This window comes from Zootoca vivipara, chromosome 16, assembly GCF_965207765.1.
Source record: "Zootoca vivipara chromosome 16, rZooViv2.hap1.1, whole genome shotgun sequence".
Classification (NCBI taxonomy): Eukaryota; Metazoa; Chordata; class Lepidosauria; order Squamata; family Lacertidae; genus Zootoca; species Zootoca vivipara.
Window position 1 is genome coordinate 15,057,472 of NC_142599.1, and position 21,348 is coordinate 15,078,819.

Consider the following 21,348-nt stretch of genomic DNA (forward strand, 5'->3'; position numbering starts at 1 on the left):
TTAGAAGGCGATTGGGCCTCATCCGGCCCCCAGGCCTTAGTTTGGGAGCCCCTGGGTCAGTTAGTTAATTAAGTAGTTCTGTTGTTTTACTTGATCTAGAAGGCTCAGCTGCTCCCCCACCCCATGGCTATGCCCATGTATGGGGAACCTAGAAGTGTGCAGAGGGGAAAGCTGGAGGGCTTCTCAGGGGGTCCCCCTAACCTTTCACCTTGCTTCTGCAACTATGAGTATCAGAAACTTGTTCTGCCATTTCACTGGTAAGCTTGCAGAAACCGCAACCCCATTTCAGCCTCCTCCTTGTTGGAAGTCAGATGAAGCCCATTCTCTCTTAATCCCAACCTGTCTGTTCTCTTCTCCCAGACATTTTTTTTGGGGGGGGGGAGGCCACTGTGTCCCATTATTCCCGGGGAGGCTTCTACGAACAAGACTTCAAGCTCTGACCGACAAGTTCCACGAAGCATCGAAATACAGTATTTTGTGGGATATATGAACTTGTAAAACAAAACCCGAGAATAAAGGAAGATCCCCACACGTTTGTGCTTGCTCTGTTTCTTGGTCGTAGAGTTATAGGGTTGGAAAGGGACCCCCAGTGGTCATCTAGTCCAACCCCTTATCGCATACATGGAAGAAATCTCCAGTTCCTGTTTTCAAAAGCACTTCAGAATGACCCCTTAAAGTTGTTGTTGTTGTTTAGTCGTTTAGTCGTGTCCGACTCTTCGTGACCCCATGGACCATAGCACGCCAGGCACTCCTGTCTTGCACTGCCTCCCTCAGTTTGGTCAAACTCATGTTCGTAGCTTCGAGAACACTGTCCAACCATCTCGTCCTCTGTCGTCCCCTTCTCCTTGTGCCCTCAATCTTTCCCAACATCAGGGTCTTTTCCAAGGATTCTTCTCTTCTCATGAGGTGGCCAAAGTATTGGAGCCTCAGCTTCAGGATCTGTCCTTCCAGTGAGCACTCAGGGCTGAGTTCCTTCAAAATGGATAGGTTTGATCTTCTCGCAGTCCATGGGACTCTCAAGAGTCTCCTCCAGCACCATAATTCAAAAGCATCAATTCTTCGGCGATCAGCCCTCTTTATGGTCCAGCTCTCACTTCCATACATCACTACTGGAAAAACCATAGCTTTAACTATACGGACCTTTGTAGGCAAGGTGATGTCTCTGCTTTTTAAGATGCTGTCTAGGTTTGTCATTGCTTTTCTCCCAAGAAGCAGGCGTCTTTTAATTTCGTGACTGCTGTCACCATCTGCAGTGATCAAGGAGCCCAAGAAAGTAAAACTCTCACTGCCTCCATTTCTTCCCCTTCTATTTGCCAGGAGGTGATGGGACCCCTTAAAGTAGGTATCCCCAAACTGCGGCCCTCCAGATGTTTTGGCCTACAACTCCCATGATCCCTAGCTAAGGGGACCAGTGGTCAGGGATGATGGGAATTGTAGTCCAAAACATCTGGAGGGTCGAAGTTTGGGGGTGCCTGCCTTAAAGCATCTGCTGGGAAGCTGCCAGAGATGTCAAATTGTCCTTAAATGAACCCATCACCAGGGTTCTCCTAATAATGCTGCTGGATGCAAAAACTTATGGAATATGCAGAAATGGTGAAACTTTTACCAGAAGAATGAGAAATCAAGACCACAAACTTTTCATAAAAGAGTGGAAATGGTTTATTGAATATTCACAGATAAATTGTAATCAGATCAGAACATTGGCAGGATTATTGCAATAACCTGCAGTTTTGTAAGAGTATATATTTAAAGTGGATGAACAAATGAGCAAATTAAGTTAATTTGGATATGCAGAAGATATTAAGAATAAATTTAAGGAACCACAGAAAGAGGGGGAAGGAAGTCATGTTTTGACATGTTAAGATGATTGAAAATTAGTGAAATGTATAAATCTGAAAAGCATAAATAGGGAGTGAATACAACAGGCTGGAGAAGGAGGAGAGACCCATTTTTGGCTGGCATACCCAGTTGCTGGGTCTTAGTAATATCTTCCAAATACCATACTTTTCCTTGTATAAGACTAGGTTTTTTTTCTTTAAAATTATGTGGAAAAACTGTGGGTCATCTTATACACGGGGCAATCTCCCCCCTATTTTCTTAAATTGGGAGTCCCTAAAAATAGGGGACGTCTTATACATGGGGGCATCTTATACACGGAAAAATACGGTAAATATTCGGAAGATTCTGCTTATGTGGAGCCGGGAATTTGCAGCAGGAAATGCTCTGCGGATATTTCAGGTGCGACGGGCTGAGGCCAAAACTGATGGGCAGCAGATAAGGCTGATGTCACCGGGCTGGGTGGGTGGGGAGGATGACGCCGGCGGCCAATGTGACTGGTCCTTGTGTCTCGATTTCACACCCGGGTGAGTTTTACCTTTTGCCCAATGGAGCTTTCTAGTCTTGGGCTCTGCATGTAATTAATGGTTGATCGAAACAGGCGTGAAGGGCACAGCCGGGCAGTTAATTTTAACTCTGGTGTCATGGTTTCCGTCCAAGCCGCCCACATGGCAGCGAAGGAGCCTGAGACACACCTGCCCTTCCAGCCGGACTCCCCTTCCTCCTTTCCTTCCCCTCCGAAAGCCGCTTTCTGGTGCAGGATGGAGGGCCGGTTCTCTGGGCTGGTGAGTAACACGGGCTTTGCTAAGGGTGATTACAGGAGGAGGAGGTCTGCGAGAGAGGGCCCCCCCCCCAGGAAGACGAGCGTTCCTTCTCAGGCTCTGCTCAGTTGGGGGGGACCAGATAGCTCAACATCTCCAGCCCAGCCCAGCCTGCCTACTCCTCAGCATGAATCACGAGGCTGTGGGTCAATTGCTGCGGTCACAGACGGGGTCAGGATGCCCTCAACCTCATCTACTCCCCCCCCCGTAGGAAGGTGTGCTGTCTCATCTGCAGACCTGCCCCCCCCCCACATTATTTTGGTTTGGACCAGGCATAGGCAAAGTCCGGCCCTCCAGATGTTTGGAACAACAATTCCCATCATCCCTGACCACTGGTCCTGTTAGCTAGGTATGGTGGGAATTGTAGTCCCAAACATCTGGAGGGCCAGACTTTGCCTATGCCTGGTTTGGACCCAAGTGAGCTCTGGCTGGCAGTTCCTCAGGGCTTCCTTTTCTATTTCTAGAAGGTTCTAGTAGTCCTGGTATAGGATGGTACTAGCCACATCTGTCTGAACTTCTCTCCTCCTCACACCCTCCCTGATCTTTGGCCTCATAATGTTAAAGCGTCAAACAAAAATGATCATTCCAAAACCAAAGTTGAGCTCTCTTTTTCTGTGTGTGTGTGAGAGAGAGAGAGAAGGAGAGAAAAGCTAGCCAGCAATAAATCACACCGAGTCCATGATGCTAACTCTTGATTAGCAGAAATCAGGCCAGCTCAGAGGAGCCAGACGTAATGAGCACAGCAACTCTTCTCAGTAAGTCTTGCCCCTATGAGGCAGTTGCAGATGCTGAGGACCCCCACCTTCCCGTAGCTGACTTAAGTCTCCTCCTCTCCCAGGTCCTTCCCAAGCAATCTGAGCTCCTCCCTCTCCATAACTTCTGGTCAGCTGGGAGACAGGTGGGGAGGGGAGCTTGTTGCAGCAGGAGGGGGAGACACCCTGGCTTCTTCACCAGCCTGACTCATCTCTACCTCTTGGCCTCCCTCCTCTCTTGCTTCTGCCTCCGATTCTGGACTTCTCTCTGCCACAGACTCTCCATGCTCACTATGCCCTGTTAGTTCTTCAGCTTCTGACAGCTCTTCCTCCCAGGCTTCTCCCTCTGATCACTCATCATCGTCCCACCACCAATCCCCAAGCTCTGAGCCTTCTTCCCTTGGTGGTTCCCCAGCTGGTACCTCCCACCATTCCTCTGTGTCCAGCCAGTCCATGACTGTGTGTGTGTGTGTGTGTGGATGCTGAAGCCTTGATATCTGCATTTAGACTCAGGGTTGCATCCAGCTAAGACCCATTGCAATCAAGGGACCTGAGTTAGCCATATCCATTAACTTCAGTGGGACCATTTGAGAAGGACTAGTGATGGACACGAGTCTCATTCAGTCCGAAGAGGGTGGTGGCAGACTGAATTAGATTTTCTCTGCAGGTCATCGTGTGACATCCCTACAGAAGATTCTGGGAGGAAGAAGCAAAGTCTGATCACCAGTATTTTAAAAAAATCTTCATTGCTTCTTCATCCCAGAATCTGAGGTGCCCAGTAGTCCACTTTAGAGGGGGGGGGTTGGAGGTGGGTGTTCTCCCATTGTCAGGCTTCACGGAATCCTATCCCTCCCATGGCGGCAGTAAAGAAGCAGATTAAAAAAAGAAGAGTTCCTACCAAGTAGTTTATTAAATAATCACAGCGAAAGACAAAGGAATGCAGTCTCTCTCTAGATAACGGCGTTGCTTCAAGTAAAGTCCCACTCTCCTACGCCTCTACTATTCTACGTCACCCCTGCATTGGCTAATCTGAGCTTTCTGCCTTTGCGCTTTCTGTTCTACTACACTCAATGCCAGGGCCGTCTTACCCATAGGCACTAGGGCGCCGGGCTCTCAGGGGCGCCGGGGCCTGAGAGTTGAGTCCGGGGAAGAGCCTGTCCATCCGTCGGAGTGCTGCGCCGGGCTCTTTTGCTGCGGGTGGCTCTGTGCCGCGAGTTCGGGGCGACCAAGCCAGCGAGACGCTGAGACGGCGGGCCGGCTCCACCACCCTCCTGTGCTCCTGGGACTGGGCGGCACCAGGCAGATCTTTGCACCCCGGCGCCGCATATGCTTAAGACAGCCCTGCTCAATGCCCACCTAGTCTTGGAAGAGGGAGGTCAGGAATGCTTCCCAAGGACACTGAGTCTGTCAACTGTCTCTCCCCTGGTGCTTCTTCTTCCTGCTGTTCCTCTCCCAATATTTCCTAGCTTTCCCCCTTTGCAGCCTCTGAGCTATGTCCTTCTGCAAACCACTGTTCTAAAACTATATTGTCCTCCTGCTCTCGGGAAGGTTCGAGGGGGCACACCATTCCTCTTCAGTCCAGCCCCTGACACCCATGAACCAGCACAACGGCCGTTAGTTTCTATATGCCAAAAATAAAAGAAATCTGCCATGCTACTCACATAGAAATCCAGCAAAAACGACTGAAAGCAAATTTGCTCACTGAGCATCATTCATCCAAGAGCAGGACTGGAGTTTTCACAGCAAGGGCGTCCCAAATACCACCCCGTCTCCTGCATCACCTCTGAGCATGACCCCTTGAGAATGAAAACCGTTTCCTATGGGCGCTTTGAGGAAGGGTGACGGGTGGCCTTTCTTTCCTCCAGGCTCTCGTGTCTTTTGTCTCCCATTGCAGATTCGGCACCGGAAGTTTTACCAAATGATCCTCGTGCTGGGGATCGGTGGCAACCTCCCAATTGGCTATCAGATTTCTGTGATCAACTATCCCTCCATGGTAAGCGGCCCCTTAAGCAGCTGCACCCGGTAGAGGGCGTGAGCAGGAGCAAAGACTGATAGCCTGCCTCCTCTCCACCATGTGATGCTCACCCTGGTTCCATTCCATAGCCGCCTCCTGCTCCTTCCATGGTCCAGGAGGAGGCAGAAGGTGGTGGAGGAACACCCTCTTTCCATAGGTTTCGCTGGTCAAACAGAATTGCTTTGCTGATGACTCAGTCTGAGACTGGGGAGGAAGGGAACTGAATTGGATTTAAGGTTAACACCTACCCCCCCGGCTTATTCAGAAGGCTTTTAACCAGGGTAGCAGGGCCTTCTCAGTGCTGGCACCCACCCTGTGGAACGCCCTCCCATCAGATGTCAAAGAGAAAAACAGCTACCAGATTTTTAGAAGACATCTAAAGGCAGCCCTGTTTAGGGAGGCTTTTAATGTTTAATACGGTAGATTATTTTATTTCATTTTACTGTTGGAAGCCGCCCAGAGTGGCTGGGGGATCCCAGCCAGATGGGCGGGGTATAAATATATTATTATTATTATTATTATTATTATTATTATTATTATTCAAAGCACATTTCCAAAGAATCCCAGGAACTGTAGTTCATTAAGGCTGTTGGGAATTGTAGCTATGTGAGGAGTAAAGTATAGTTCCCATTATTCTCCCCCCCCAAAATAATATTTATTCATTTAATAAGAATGGGGGGAAAATACAAAAATATGCAAAAAAGAAAATAAAACACAGAAATACAAAATGAAAAAAATGAAAAAAATATGAAAAAAGAAAAAATATCAAACTTTATCATTCATCTTATTAAACATTGATTTATGGACTTCCTCGGTCCCCCCCTTCCTGATTTTTATTTTTTATATCATCTATAGCAGTTTTCAAACATCGTAATTATAATCATTTTCAATTTACGCTTTTATTATATTATATACCTCCAGTTTCTATCTATCACATATTATTCTCCACCCCCCATCCTCGGGTCTCCCCCTGCTACTGGGAGATCCCAAGTCGAGAAAGATTGACTAGGGTGGTCCTTAGAACAGTTGAGCCGCTCTCCCCCTCCCTCCATCCCAGAAGTTCCCTATAGTTCCCATTATTCTTGGGCAGGGGGAGGTGCTTTGAAGGCAGTGCTTCTCCCCCGCCAGGGGGGTACTCAAGAGTACGCAGTACCGGCACCTCTCTTTTTTGTTAAAATGTGTGGCACTTACCGTAACAATTTCATGGTGATTATGGCCGCCTCTTTTTCTAGGGGGGGGGGAGCACTGTTTGAAGGTACTGTGTATATACCAGTTCTAGCTGGAGCTGAGGCTTGCAGTAACTCTGAATGAGCTGGTGGTTGTTAGCTTTAATTGGAGAGCACTGAGAAGTGTGTCTTCTTTGCCTGCTAGAAAGTCCCCAAAAAGAGTCCCTCCATTTGAGCAATGTTCTAAAATACTCTCTTGACATTTTGAAAATTTGCAATCTGTTTCTCTCAACAGTAGAACTTGAGACAGGAATACAGCGGTACCTTGGTTCTCGAATGGCTTGGCTCCCGAACAAATCGTCTCCCGACCGCCACAAACCCGGAAGTAAGGGTTCCGGTTTGCGAACGTTTTTTGGAAGCCAAACATCCGACACGGCTTCCGCTTGACTGTAGGAAGCTCCTGCGACTAATCAGAAGCCGCGCCTTGGTTTTTGAATGATTTCGGGAGTCGAGGGGACTCCCGGAACAGATTAAGTTTGACAACCAAGGTACCACTGTACTCATTTAGGAATAATAAACAACTTGAGCGATGCCATTTTCCCAAACCATGAGATTATGATGTATGAATTTTCCAAGACTGAAATTTCTGTTTCATCTCATTTACTGCTAGTTTGCAATTGAAATCTATGACACTTTTGATATCTGAGCAGAGAAATAACCCCAAAATATCTTTTTGGGAGGGGTAGGGAAGCAAACACCTTTATTTTATTTTTTATTTTTTAAACCTTTATTGAAAAATATTAAAAAATACATCAGATCTTCAAATATAAAGTATAAGATACAATGTACAAGATAATGTCCTCCTACTTCAAATATATTTCAACTCTAACTCAAATAAACCTAAAATTATCCACAACCAAATAAAATCTAAAAATATATTCTAAGTTTTAATTCTAGATTCAAAAGAAGCAAACACCTTTAAAGGGTTAAGTATTTCTGCATGATGATGATGATGATGATAAAGAAGAAGCATTAGCTGATGCCTCAACTCCCCCTTCCTTCCTTCCTTCCTTCCTTCCTTCCTTCCTTTCCTCCCTAGTACATCAAAAAGTTCATGAATGAGACCTGGCTTGAGCGCTCTGGCTCCCCGCTGCCTGAAGGTGCCCTCTTGTTCCTGTGGTCATTCATTGTGTCTATCTATGGTGTGGGAGGATTGCTGGGCTGCCTCTGCAGTGCCTACCTGACTGTAAAATATGGCAAGTATGTAATAGTCCAAACGGGTTGCCAGAAAAGAACTCTTGGTACATCCATCCTGCCCTCTGGCTCTGTGTTAAAAACCTAGCTGCTGAAATATTCCCAGCTTGAGTTTTCTTACAGCTGAATTTATAGAAGGGTTTGTGAGATCCTGGTGCATGAGAAATCCTGCTTCCCTTGGGACAGCTAGCCGTTTTACTCTTATTTCTGGTGCCTCCTCAAGCGCTCTGCAGTCCAAGGCAGCCAGAGCCAGAATCAGTGCTATCCCTACCCAGGAGTCAAATGCTGCAATACAACAGCAAGGGGGGTTCTGGAAAAGGACAGAGTTATTCTTTCTCTCTCTGCAACCCCCTAAGCTCGCTTGCTGTCCTTGGCTGCAGTGGAGGATGCTACCTTCCCATGGCCAGTGCACACAGAAGCTTCTGCCTTTGTAAATGGGGGCGGGGCCTTGGCCTTGACCTCAGGCAGCAAAATGTCCTGGGCTGGCCCTGGCAGGAAGCAGAGCCATCTTTCCCATTGGTTTTACTGGTGCGTTGTGCCAGGGTGCTAGCCTCTCAGTGGTGCCCCAGCGAGTGGGGGAGCTGTGCGGCTTTGCCGGTGGCCTCCCCTTTCCCTCCTGCACGCCCACCAGCTGTGCCCTGGCAACCATATGGCTGGCGGACATGCAGCTTGCCTCCCAAGCCTCCGCAGGAGGAGAGAGATACCCGCAGAGGCTTGGGAAAAGCTCGACAACTTTGGGAAACGGGGGGGGGGCGTGCCGGAAGGATCTTTGCACCACGGCGCCAGATATGCTTAAGACGGCCCTGGCAGAAAGGCTGCTCTCCACTGGCTTAGGAAGCTCTGAACAAATTGAACACAAATGATGTCACATTGATCTCCCCCTGCTCTCCGGGTCTCCTCTGCCACCCCATTTCTGTGCCCTTGAATGCAGGAAGAGGACCATGCTGGGGACTGACGTGCTCATCCTTGCGACGGCTCTGCTCGTGGCTTTCAGCAAGAGAGCCAAGTCCTTCGAGATGATCCTGATCGGACGGTTCCTCTTTGGCGTGAGTGCCGGTAAGGTCTTGGAGCATCATTGCGGTAGCCTTGCGAGGGCTCCAGAGCCTAGGCATTGCTATCAGCTGGCAAGGGGGCAGCTCCCCACTGAAACCTCCCAACTCCCCTCTCCATTTGAAGGGAGCAAGGGGCTTGTGCCACATTTGGCAATGTGCAGGGGCCGTTGGATAACCATTCTGGGGTGGATTTGGGATGGGGTTGGTGTTCTCTTTCATTCAGCTCATGGCCACATCAGCCCCTTTTTTTCTTGTGGTGCTTCTCTCCCTTTTGACTCTGTTTCTCTCTTGCCCTTCTTTCCTCCCATGCCCCAGGCTTCTGCTTGACCATCCACACCCAGTATGCTGGAGAAGTTTCGCCCAAAAGGCTCCGAGGCTTTGCAAACGCCACGTCCGCCTTCTTTTGGTCCTTGGGGAAATCCTTGGGCCAAATCCTGGGGCTCAGGTACACCTGAGGATCCTTGCACCTCCAGGGGTGGATAGAAGGCTCCTTTTCTCGGGCTGGGCCACGGTACCAGCTCTCTGACCGCCTCCTCCTGAGCATGTACTGAGCTGAGCGGACCTGATTCCATGTGAAGCCTTGTCTGATCTTCCTTCTTCTCCTCTCCAGGGAGTGCCTGGGCACAGAGTCCTCCTGGCCTTCGCTCCTGGCCTTCATTGGGGCCACAGCCTTCCTCCAGCTGCTAACTCTGCCCTTCTTCCCCGAATCACCTCCGTACCTCTTGATCCAGAAGGGAAACGAAGGCGCCTGTGTGAGGGGTGAGGCCTCGAAGGACTGCCCTGGGGAGAAAGGGAGATAGACAATGGGGGGGGAGAGAGAGAGAGACTAGACAGCATCTTGGCCAACGCTTCATCTCTCACACACATTTTCCAGGGGAAAAAAGTGGGGCTCTTGAGGTGGAACAAGCAGCTTAAAACCTCCTCAGGCCTGCCAGTTCTTCACGACAACCCCCACCTCAGATGTAAAGCATTATAGTTAGAAGTGGCATTGTTATTGAACCACCCTAGCCTAGAGCAGTGTTTCCCAACCAGTGTGCCTCCAGATGTTTTGGGACTACAACTCCCATCATCCCTAGCTAGCAAGACCAGTGGTCAGGAATGATGGGAGTTGTAGTCCCCAAACATCTGGAGGCACACTGGTTGGGAAACACTGGCCTAGAGAATACAAGGGACACTGTTTCAGTGTATCTGAAGAAGTGTGCATGCACACGAAAGCTCGTACCAAAATAAAAACTTAGTTGGTCTTTAAGGTGCTACTGAAGGAATTTTGAAGGGACATGGGTGGCGCTGTGGGCTAAACCACAGAGCCTAGGGCTTGCCGATCGGAAGGTCGGAGGTTTGAAGCCCCGCGACAGGGTGAGCTCCCATTGTTCGGTCCCAGCTCCTGCCATCCTAGCAGTTCGAAAGCACAAAGTGCAAGTAGATAAAAAGGTACCACTCCAGCGGGAAGGTAAACGGCATTTCCGTGTGCTGCTCTGGTTCGCCAGTAGCGGCTTAGTCATGCTGGCCACATGACCTGGAAGCTGTACGCCAGCTCCCTCGGCCAATAACGCAAGATGAGCGGCGCAACTCCAGAGTCGGTTATGACTGGACCTAATAGTCAGGGGTCCCTTTAGCCTTACCTTTTAGCCTAGAGAATGAAGACATCCTCTGTGAGCCTCCTCACAGGTCCCGATGCCAGGACCCTCCTGGCAGCAACTGCCCATTCCCCTCTGCTTGTCTGCTGCATTGCTCCCTCTTGTGGCTCTCAGGGGAGTGGCAGCCTGGCAACCACCCACATCATTGTAAGGCCTGTTTCTTCCTCTTCTCCCCGCACCCTCCCAGCCATGCAGCAGCTCTGGGGCCAAGAAGATCACCAGCAGGAGCTCAGTGACCTGAAGCAGGAAGCGGAAAACAGCACCAAAGTCCTGAGTGCGAGAGAGCTGCTCAGAGACCAGTCCCTGCGCCGGCAGCTACAGATCCTCATGGCGGTTGTCATCACCCTCCAGCTCTGCGGCATCAATGCAGTTGAGTTCTGCAGGCTCCCCTTGGCTGCAACGATGCACCGTCCTGCCTTTGGGTTTGGAGGGGCTCAGCTACATTGGCAAAGAAAAAGCGCTTTATGCGCGTTGTTTGTGCATTCTAACACGGTGACACCAGATGGCGCCGTGGAGTTCCGTTTTTGCTAACCCGATTTCTCGTGCAAAGTTTGCAACGGCGTTTAACTGAAACGCTTCTTTCATGTGTCTAGATCCAGCCTTGGCTCAGGCTCCTCCCGGACAGAAAACAAGCACAGCTGAGAAAGAGAAGATGTAGACTGGATCACCCAACTGACAGGGCTGGGAGGAAGAAGAGGATAATGGGTGATAGAAGCAATGGGTTTACACTGCAGAAAGGCAGACTGAGGTTTAGCATCAGAGAATGCTTCTGAAGGCTAATGATCTTCAGGAATGGAAAGGTGTCTTGATGGGTTGGGAAGGCTGCCAAGTATAGCTGAAGGCAGCAGCCAGAGGACAGGACCCCTCCTTCCAAGACCAGTGTGAGGCTTAACAATCTTCTCTGCTAATATTTTACTTGGGTGCCTGATCAGTGGCGATGCAGGAGACAGGCTCCTGAAATGCAAACAGGCATTCTAGCCTGGGTAGGATTCGCATTTCCATGGGGTGCCAGCTGGAGGCAGGTGTGACGGTTCAGGTGTGAAAGTGCTCTGAGCTGGCTGCCCTGAAGACTCACCTGGGGGGGGGCACCTGCAACCTTAGCCCAAGGGAGCCAAAGCACAGGAAATCTGTATCTGAACACATGAAACTCTCCCTTGATGACAGGCTTCTTTGCCCATTTCCTTTGGTCGCAGTTGCCTTAATCTTAATGCCAGCTGTTGTGAGACCAAGTTGGCAAGTGTGCAATGCCCCCCCCCAGGGTTGCCCTGGAGGTGGGAGCGGCCAACAAGAGCCCCCTTTTGCCATCTCCTTCCTTTCTCCACAGGTCTATTTCTACACTTTCGAAGTCTTCCGCACAGCCGGTTTTGGAGAGGCCCTCCTCCCTTACGTCTCGCTGGGCGTGGGCTTCTGTGAGCTCCTCTCCTCCTTCCTTTGTGTAAGACCTTTTCCCAGGCAGTCCCTTCTCCCCCCTGCCATTTCCCACCGAGGCGCAAGAGTGTGGAGCTCCTTTCCTCCTCCTTCCCCACTGGTGTGCCTCCTGGCACTGTCTCTTCACTCAAGCCATAGGCCAGGCATCACCAAACTTCGGCCCTCCAGATGTTTTGGACTACAATTCCCATCATCCCTGACCACTGGTCCTGTTAGCTAGGGATCATGGGAGTTGTAGGCCAAAACATCTGGAGGGCCGCAGTTTGGGGACGCCTGCCATAGGCTGCTGCAGATGCACCTCTTTGCTCCAGCCTTTTGGAAATGGAAGAGAACCATTTTCTTGTCTCCTCCCTGGCCTGTGTTTAGAGGGGTTAACCAGACAGAGGGCCTTCTCGGTAGTGGCACCCGTCCTGTGGAACGCCCTCCCAGCAGATGTCAAGACAATAAGTAACTATTTTACTTTTAGAAGACAACTGAAGGCGGCAACTGTTTAGGGAAGCTTTTAATGTTTAATGCTGTACTGTTTTAATATTCGGTTGGAAGCCACCCAGAGTGGCTGGGGAAACCCAGCCAGATGGGCGGGGTATAAAAAAATAATAATAATAATAATAATAATAATAATTATTATTATTATTATTATTATTTCAATTTTCCTGTGTATAAGACTACTTTTTAACCCAGGAAAATCTTCTCAAAAGTTGAGGGTCGTCTTATACGCCGGGTCGTCTTATACGCAGCCGCAGAAGCGATTTCTGGCACTGCGGACATTTTGGAAATGGGCAGCGTGGTGCCGGAAATCACTTCTGCGCATGTCCAGACGCGTTTTTCGGCTTCCGGACATGCGCAGAAGTGGTTTCTGGTGCTGCGGATATTTTGGATATGGGCAGCATGGGCATGCCCGGCCCACGGACGACCGTAGGAAGGGGGTAGTCTTATACGGCGAGTATATCCCAAACTCTATATTTTAACTGGAAAAGTTGGGGGTCGTCTTATACGCCCAGTCGTCTTATACGCCGGAAAATATGGTATGTTTCATACGCTGTAACTCGCCCTGAAGCATCATGGTGAAGACAGGGTAAGAATTGCAATAATAATAATAATAATAATAATAATAATAATAATAATAATAATAATAATAATAATAACTGCCACTCTGGGCGGCTTCCAACATAATATTTAAATACTGTACAGAAATCCATCAAACATTAAAAGCTTCCCTAAACAGGGCTGCCTTGAGATGCCTTCTAAAGGTCTGGTAATTGTTGTTCTCTTTGACCTCTGGTGGGAGGGCATTCCACAGGGCGGGTGCCACTACATAATGATGAGGGTGATAATTACTCTTCCCCCTTCTTCAGATTCTGACAATTGAGAGATTTGGACGGCGGACCCTCCTGTGGCAGGGCTGTGGCATGATGGCACTTGTCCTCTTTCTCCTCACAATTACTCTCTCAGTACAGGTAAGAGCCAGGTTCCCTGGAGGGACGAGGCAGAGGCAAACAGGGAATCCAAGCAGGTCCCGAGGCCCTACAAAGCATCTCAGACCCACCTTCCATAGAAGGCTGGCCCATGCCTGTGGCAGCGTGGGCCAAGGGTTCTATCACTGGTTAAGAGGATGAGGCTCCTTTGTAACTCACACCAAGTGTTATAAGAAAAATACCTCTAATTCTCTTATGGGGTACCTAGAGCCTTTATAGAGTCCCTCAGTAGATCTCTATCAGTCAGAGAGAAAGCAGAGGCCAACCAAAGTATAGGGACGCAGGTGGCGCTGTGGTCTAAACCACTGAGCCTCTTGGGCTTGCCAATAAGAAGGTCAGCAGTTTGAATCCCCATGACGGAGTGAGCTCCCATTGCTCTGTCCCAGCTCCTGCCAACCGAGCAGTTCGAAAGCATACCAGTGCAAGTAGATAAATAGGTACCACTGTGGCGGGAAGGTAAACGGTGTTTCAGTGCGCTCTGGTTTCCGTCACGGTGTCCGTTGCGCCAGAAGCGGCTTAGTCATGCTGGCCACATGACCTGGAAAGCTGTCTGTGGACAAACACCGGCTTCCTTGGCCTGGAAGCGAGATGAGTGCCACAACCCCATAGTCACCTTTGATTGGACTTAACTGTCCAGGGGTCCTTTACCTTTTTGTTACCTATTGAAAGCAAAGCAGCTACCGTAGTAAGCCTGATCTGCATTAAAAGAAAATAAACTGTTGCAACAGGGTCCCCACTCACCACACACAGGAGGGACGAGATCCCCAAACAATGGTGTGCAAGCACCTATAAAGACTTTTGAAATTGCCCACTCTGTAGCCCAAGACCACCACCCCAAAAAACATCATACATGCATCATCGAAGGAGGCAGTCTCCAGCAGAAATCTGAGAGTGTTTCTACTCTCCTGTCTGCCTGGATACCTAATAATGCCTTACTTGATTGCATTTTCTGGGTAGCCTGGCCATTCCTTTGAGATGATAGTTTGCTCAGCTTAACAGATACCTGCCAGACTGTATTCGAAAAGGGAGGGCAAGTCCCTACAGTCCAAAGAGAATTGGAAAGCTTTTCCCATTTCCTTCTTCCTTGCAGGGAAATATTTGAGCTTGATTTGGGAGAGTCAAAAAATGGCTTCAGGATTGCTCTCCTGTACTGTTTCAGACACGTGGTTTATATACCATACTTATGTATGTGTTTGCCTTGTACATTTATGAATGTTTATTCAATATCTGAGACTTAAGAATTCTTATAACACAAGAGAGAGAAATGAACCATGGGGCAATGTGAGGCAGCTGCTCACGGTCTCCTTTGCTTCTTGCCCTGCTCCTCTCCAGACTCCCTAACACACCTTCAGTGCTCCGTGGCTTCTCTGAGTCACATCTAGAATCATAGAATCATAGAGTTGGAAGAGACCACAAGGGCCATCCAGTCCAACCCCCTGCCAAGCAGGAAACACCATCAAAGCATTCTTGACATATGGCTGTCAAGCCTCTGCTTAAAGACCTCCAAAGAAGGAGACTCCACCACACTCCTTATAGAAAATAAATCGCCTCTGTCAGCAGCAACACCCAAAAGTAGGTGTGTGTGTGCCATTTTCTGTTTTTCCTCCAGTGGCAAAACACCCTGTTCCCCCTTCCCAAGTCATCAGCAGACTCCTTCTGTTTCAACCTGTAAACGCCTGCCGATAGGCGGGAAATTGGGAATATGCAATCATTAGCTGACCGTGCTTCTCCGAAAATAAGACACCGTCTTATATTCATTTTTCCTCAAAAAAACACACTATGGCTTATTTTCAGGGTGTGTCTTATTTTTTCCTCCTCCTCCTCCTGCCACGGCCGGCATTGCTGTTGCGCCTATCACTGTGTCTTATTTCCGGGGTATGCCTTATATTTCTTGAATGCTTAAAAATCCTGCTATGGCTTATTTTATGACTATGTCTTAAAATAGGGGAAACAGGGTGATTTCTGATTTTAACATGGTGCTTATTGCATGGTGGCTTTATGTCCAGTTGTTGCCAACAGCTTTGATGTTTCCTTTATGAAATAGCGGTGTATGATTTTTTAATATAATAGTTTTTTATTAAATTTTCCAAATAAACAAAAAGCAACTTACACTCCAACATATATTCACTCTACTCATTACCATTCACTCTGCCAAGCTTATGACTTCCCTCCCTCCCACCATTCAGCTTTGTTTCTCAATCTGAGTCTCACAATTCCATCTTATAAACCAAGTTCCCATTGTAGGATTTATTTCAGTCCCACAAGTGTCTCCAACTTCTACAATTAATATTAATATAATCCATGAATTTACTCCAATCTCTCTGGAACTTTGTCTCGCCCTGGTTTTGGATCCCACAGGTCAGCTTTGCCAGTTCAGCATAGTCTATCAGCAATGTATGATTTTTAAAATACCCAGTGTGAATTCACTGGAGCCTGTCCTTTTTCCTCTCCTCCCTCTTCCCACCCCTAGAACAAATTCCACTGGGCGTCGTACTGCAGTGTCACTCTGGTTTTCCTCTTTGTTTTCTTCTTTGGAATCGGACCAAGTGAGTAGAGGAGGCCTTTACCCTGGTAGGTCTGGGGGCAACTGCTCCTGGTTGGGGAGGGTGGGGGTCTCACCTCCAGGTGTGAGTTGCAAGGTCCTGCTAGGCAACAGTACTGAGGAAGGGGAATACAGTGGTGCCTCGCTTAACGAATGCCCTGCTTAACGAAATTTCCGCTTAACGAAAGAATTTTTCTAGTGGAGGTTGCCTCGCTAGACGAATTCGTTTTATGAAAAATTCGTCTAGCGAATCGCGATTTCCCATAGGAATGCATTGAAATTCAATTAATACGTTCCTATGGGCAAAAAAAAAAAATTCAAAAAAAATTCAATGCATTCCTATGGGATTCGCTAGACGAATTTTTCATTATAAGAAAAGACCCGTGGAACGAATTAAATTCGTCTAGCGAGGCACCGCTGTAATTGCACTAAGGCCAGGCCCAGGAACATGCCAAAACCCCAAGCATTTCTCAGTCGGTAGAACATGAGACTCTGAATCTCAGAGTTGTGGGTTCAAGCCCCCAGGCTGAGCAATAGATTCCTGCTGGTCTAGATGACTCTTCCAACTCTACAATTCCATGATTCCCTGTGTCTTTCCCTCCCTCCTGCCTCAGATGGAGCCTCCATGTCTGTCATGATGGAAATCTTCAGCCAGTCTTCCAGACCAGCGGCTTTCCTGATTGGTGGCTGCCTGAATTGGGCCGGCCTCTTTGTCATTGGAATCACCTTCCCATTTGCTGTGGTCAGTGTCTGTCAGGATCCCACACACACACACCTCCTTCCAACCTTCCTTCCTGCTGCCACAGCTTCCGCCTTCTCCCTGTGGCCCCAATAATGTTATTCTTATAAGGCCCCATGCTCAAGAGAGCAGCCTGGTGCTTCCCCAAGGGCAAGGAGATATGTGCATGATTCCTACGACATCTGTAGTATCTCTCTGGATAACCATTTCCTCAGAATAGCTTCAGGAGTCCCCCTCCCTCAGCTACACGCCTTGGCAATGAAACACAGTGTGGCGCTGTGCAGGGGGAGGCAATATGCTTTAGGTATGGTGGCTGGACTCCAAACCACCCCAGCCCTGGCAGGGCCAATGGCCAGGGATGAGGTGACTTGCAGCCCATATCATCTGGCTACCCCTAGGGTATGAACAGGCTACCCTTGGGCTATGGATAGGCTGCTGGTTGTGGAGCCTCGGTCCAGTATACCTGAAGGAGCGTCTCCACCCCCATCGTTCAACCCGGACACTGAGGTCCAGCTCCGAGGGCCTTCTGGCGGTTCCCTCACTGCGAGAAGTGAAGTTACAGGGAACCACGCAGAGGGCCTTCTCGGTGGTGGCGCCCGCCCTGTGGAACGCCCTCCCATCAGATGTCAAGGAAATAAACAACGATCTGACTTTTAGAAGACATCTGAAGGCAGCCCTGTTTAGGGAATTTTTAAATGTTTGGTGTTTTATTGTGTTTTTAATATTCTGTTGGGAGCCGCCCAGAGTGGCTGAAGAAACCCAGCCAGATGGGCAGGGTATAAATAAATAATGATTATGGTCACTGGCTGACCATGGCTGACCAGTTGCACATTATCCCATCACCTGGAGCTCCTTAGGTGCAGGATGACATGAAAAGCACCTCTAAGTATCTAAAAATGGGACAAAGGGCCGAGCTTGAGCTGCCCCTATTTGCATAATGACCAAGTAACTTTCCCACCAGGTTCAGTGAGCCTGAGGCTGTCAGCTAGGAGCCCCCAGGAGAAACCAACAGAGCCTGTCAAGCCAGAGGTGGGACCCTCCCAGGTACCTTCTCCTGAGGAGCCTCACCAGTCCAGCAGCATAGGGAGCACCCCAAGGAGCAAGGCCCTTTAAGCATTTAGAGTTCTCTACAAAGGGGTTACCCGTAGATCTACAGTACAGTATTCTCAGGCTTTGTTGGAGCTACTTGCTCCCATGGAGCTCTCCGTGGTCCTGCAACGCCTGACCTGCCTTGCTGTTGCCATCAGGCCTAAACACCAGTGCAGCCTCCCTGAGAGGTAACTAGACACGGTGTTAAACACAGTGTTGTGGTTCATGTTGTTGTTGTTTTAATTAATTTAATAATGATGATGATAATGATAATATTTTATTTTATATTTTATTTTATTTTATTTATACCCTGCCCATTTGGCTGGGTTTCCCCAGCCACTCTGAGTGGCTTCCAACAAAAGATTAAAATACAATAATTCATCAGATATTAAAAACTTCCTTAAACAGGGCTGCCTTCAGATGCCTCCTAATTAGGAGTTGTGAGGGTGGAGAATCCAGACCAGGGGCAGGACATGGGAAGAGGGACTTCCAAGCTTTCCCTCCTGAAATCAATCCAACCCCCCTCTTGGGGGGTGGAAAGCAAATGGGAGCATTGGGAGGTGATTTTGGTGGGGGAATTCTTCAGGAGGAAACGGTTGCACCTGTGCACTGTGGCCACCCTTGAGAAGAGAAGAAAACCATGAGAGAAAAATATCTCCTGAATCTCCTCCCCTGTGTCTGAATCCCAGCTTCAAGTGCTTGCAGACCCCTCTCCCTTCTGGCCAATGCAGCAGCCTCGGCTGTGACACCATTTGGCCCAGGCCAAAACTGGACAAACGTTGCAAGGGTACCAAGAGGGCTTGCTCAAGGGGTTGATCGTTGCACTCTCCCCCCCCCCCACTCCCATCTTATTTCCAGGATGCTCTGGGCCCTTTCTGTTTCCTCCTCTTCATGGCTGTCCTTGTGGGGTCAGGAATCTTCTTCTACCTGTTCCTCCCAGAGACGAAAGGGAAGTCCATTGTGGAAATCACAGAGGAATTCAGCAACCCATCACCTTTTCAGAAGAGACTAACTTCTGCCCTTCGGACAGGCTTCCGGGATGACCTCTCTGCCTACACCAGCTTCTGAGCTCGGCAGCCAAGGGAGAACTTGCTACTAGGAGGCTCTCAAACTGGGCAGGTTTTCAACTGATATTCACACCAGCAAGCGGCACAGCACTCCACTTTAAACACACACACACACACACACACACACACACACACACACACCCTCTCTGTGGCCTTTCACTATTTGTGACCCTCTTGCCCACCTTCACAACTGATGGGGGCCTTTCTCCCCCTGCCCTCAAGGTCAATAGCTACACACACGTTCAAGGAGTCCTCTTGGAAATGACACCAGCTGATTTATTTTAAGCTGAAGCAAAGGCCACTTCATAGCATCGCAGTAGCTCAGAGCCAGTTTCAGATGACACGCAGGGGACCTCCCCCTCTGTCTTCTCCCCTGAAGAGACTTGAGCTATTCCTCGGGGGGCAAAATCCAATATGCACCCCAATAAATTTAGGGACACTAGGAATGAAGACCTTGTTGTGGCTGGGGCGGGCTGTCCAGAGTGTCTAAGGCAGTGTTTCCCAACCTTGGGGCTCCAGCTGTTTTTGGACTACGACTCCCATAATCCCTAGCTAGCAGGACCTGTGGTCAGGGATGATGGGAATTGTAGTCCGAGAACAGCTGGAGACTCAAGGTTGGGAAACACTGGTCTAAGGTGTGGTAGCATCCTCAATAGGAGGAGTCTTTTTGCTAGAGTTTCTCCTCCTCCACCCTTTGCTCAGATTTGCAGGTTGACTGAAATATCGATATTTGATCTATGCCGGGAGTTCTGGAGGCTGAGTCAACAGGTTTTCTTTCCTCAACTGACTGTGTGTTTTCATAGCACAGGTTTTGTTCAAGGTGGATAATTAAACGTGAGTTTGGTACTGCAATGTTTGTTTGTTTGTTTTGTAATGCGTTTTAGTCAAATGTTCTCTCTCAGCCAGCAGGAATGTGGCTGACAAGACAAGAATGTTACTTGCCCCAAAATGGAAAGAAGCAGAAGTGCCAGGAAAGGAAGAATGGATACAAAAACTTAGGGAATATGCAGAAATGGTGAAACTTACCGGAAAAATAAGAAATCAATATGACAATTTTTTTAAATAAAAGAATGGAAATGGTTTGTTGCATATTTACAGACAAATTAGAAACAGATAAAAACATTGGCAGGGTTATTGTAACAACCTGCAGTTTTATAAGAGGATATATTTATAGAAGATGAGCAAATGAGCAAATTATGTTAATTTGGATATGCAGAAGATATTAAAAACAAATTTAAGGAACTGCAGAAAGAGGGGGATGGAAGTCAAGTTTTGAAACAACAACAACTGGCCAGGTTTCCCCAGCCACTCTGGGCGGCTTCCAACAGAAATATTAAAACACAATAATTTATTAAACATTAAAAGCTTCCCTAAACAGGGCTGCCTTCAGATGTCCTCTAAAAGTCTGGTAGTTGTTTTTCTCTTTGACATCTGGTGGGAGGGTGTTCTACAGGGTGGGTGCCACTACGGAGAAGGCCCTTTGCCTGGTTCCCTGTAACTTGGCTTCTCGCAGCGAGGGAACTGCCAGAAGGCCCTCGGCACTGGACCTCAGTGTCCGGGCAAAACGATGGGGGTGGAGACACTCCTTCAGGTATACAGGACCGAGGCCGTTTAGGGCTTTAAAGGTCAGCACTAACACTTTGAATTGTGCTCAGAAATGTACTGGGAGCCAATGTAGGTCTTTCAAGACCGGTGTTATGTGGTCTCGGCGGCTGCTCCCAGTCACCAGTCTAGCTGTCGCATTCTGGATTAATTGTAGTTTCCGGGTCACCTTCAAAGGTAGCCCCACATAGAGTGCATTGCAGTAGTCCAAGCGAGAGATAACTAGAGCATGCACCACTGTGGCGAGACAGTCCGCGGGCAGGTAGGGTCTCAGCCTGTGTACCAGATGGAGCTGATAAACAGCTGCCCTGGATATAGAATTGACCTGCGCCTCCATGGACAGCTGTGAGTCCAAAATGACTCCCAGGCTGCGCACCTGGTCCTTCAGGGGCACAGTTACCCCATTCAGGACCAGGGAGTCCTCCACACCTGCCCACCTCCTGTCCCCCACAAACAGTACTTCTGCCTTGTCAGGATTCAACCTCAATCTGTTAGCCACCATCCATCCTCCAACCGTCTCCAGACACTCACACAGGACCTTCACTGGTTCTGATCTGAAAGAGAGGTAGAGCTGGGTATCATCCGCATACTGATGAACACCCAGCCCAAACCCCCTGATGATCTCTCCCAGTGGCTGCATATAGATGTTAAAAAAGCATGGGGGAGTGGACCGAACCCTGAGGTGTGAGAGCCCAGGGGTCTGAGCATTCATCCCCCACCACCACTTTCTGAACACGGCCCAGGAGGAAGGAGCGGAACCACTGTATGACAGTGAAATGTCAAAATGATTGTAAAATTGGTGACATGTATAAAACTAGTGAAATGTATATAAACTTGAAAAGAATGAATGAATGAATGAACCTGGCTTGTACAT

General features: G+C 48.7%; 1 protein-coding gene across 4 annotated transcripts; it reads left to right on the forward strand.

Annotated features, from left to right (window-relative positions):
* The first annotated feature begins 2,304 nt into the window (after window positions 1-2,304).
* On the forward strand, window positions 2,305-19,724 carry LOC118076173 (solute carrier family 2, facilitated glucose transporter member 11-like). 4 transcript variants are annotated; one of them, XM_088659908.1, is made up of 12 exons: window positions 2,305-2,363; window positions 5,304-5,402; window positions 7,689-7,849; window positions 8,775-8,899; window positions 9,211-9,340; window positions 9,506-9,654; window positions 10,720-10,901; window positions 11,857-11,967; window positions 13,316-13,417; window positions 15,906-15,981; window positions 16,592-16,719; window positions 18,664-19,724. In XM_088659908.1, exons 2-12 carry the CDS (start codon window positions 5,328-5,330, stop codon window positions 18,871-18,873), a joined length of 1,449 nt encoding a protein of 482 aa, XP_088516034.1. In that variant the 5' UTR covers window positions 2,305-2,363; window positions 5,304-5,327; the 3' UTR covers window positions 18,874-19,724. The 4 variants fall into 4 exon arrangements, with proteins under 4 accessions (XP_088516034.1, XP_034954678.3, XP_088516033.1 ...); XM_035098787.3 differs by lacking the exon at window positions 2,305-2,363 and adding an exon at window positions 2,376-2,621; XM_088659907.1 differs by lacking the exons at window positions 2,305-2,363; window positions 11,857-11,967 and adding an exon at window positions 2,376-2,621.
* The last annotated feature ends 1,624 nt before the right edge of the window (window positions 19,725-21,348 follow it).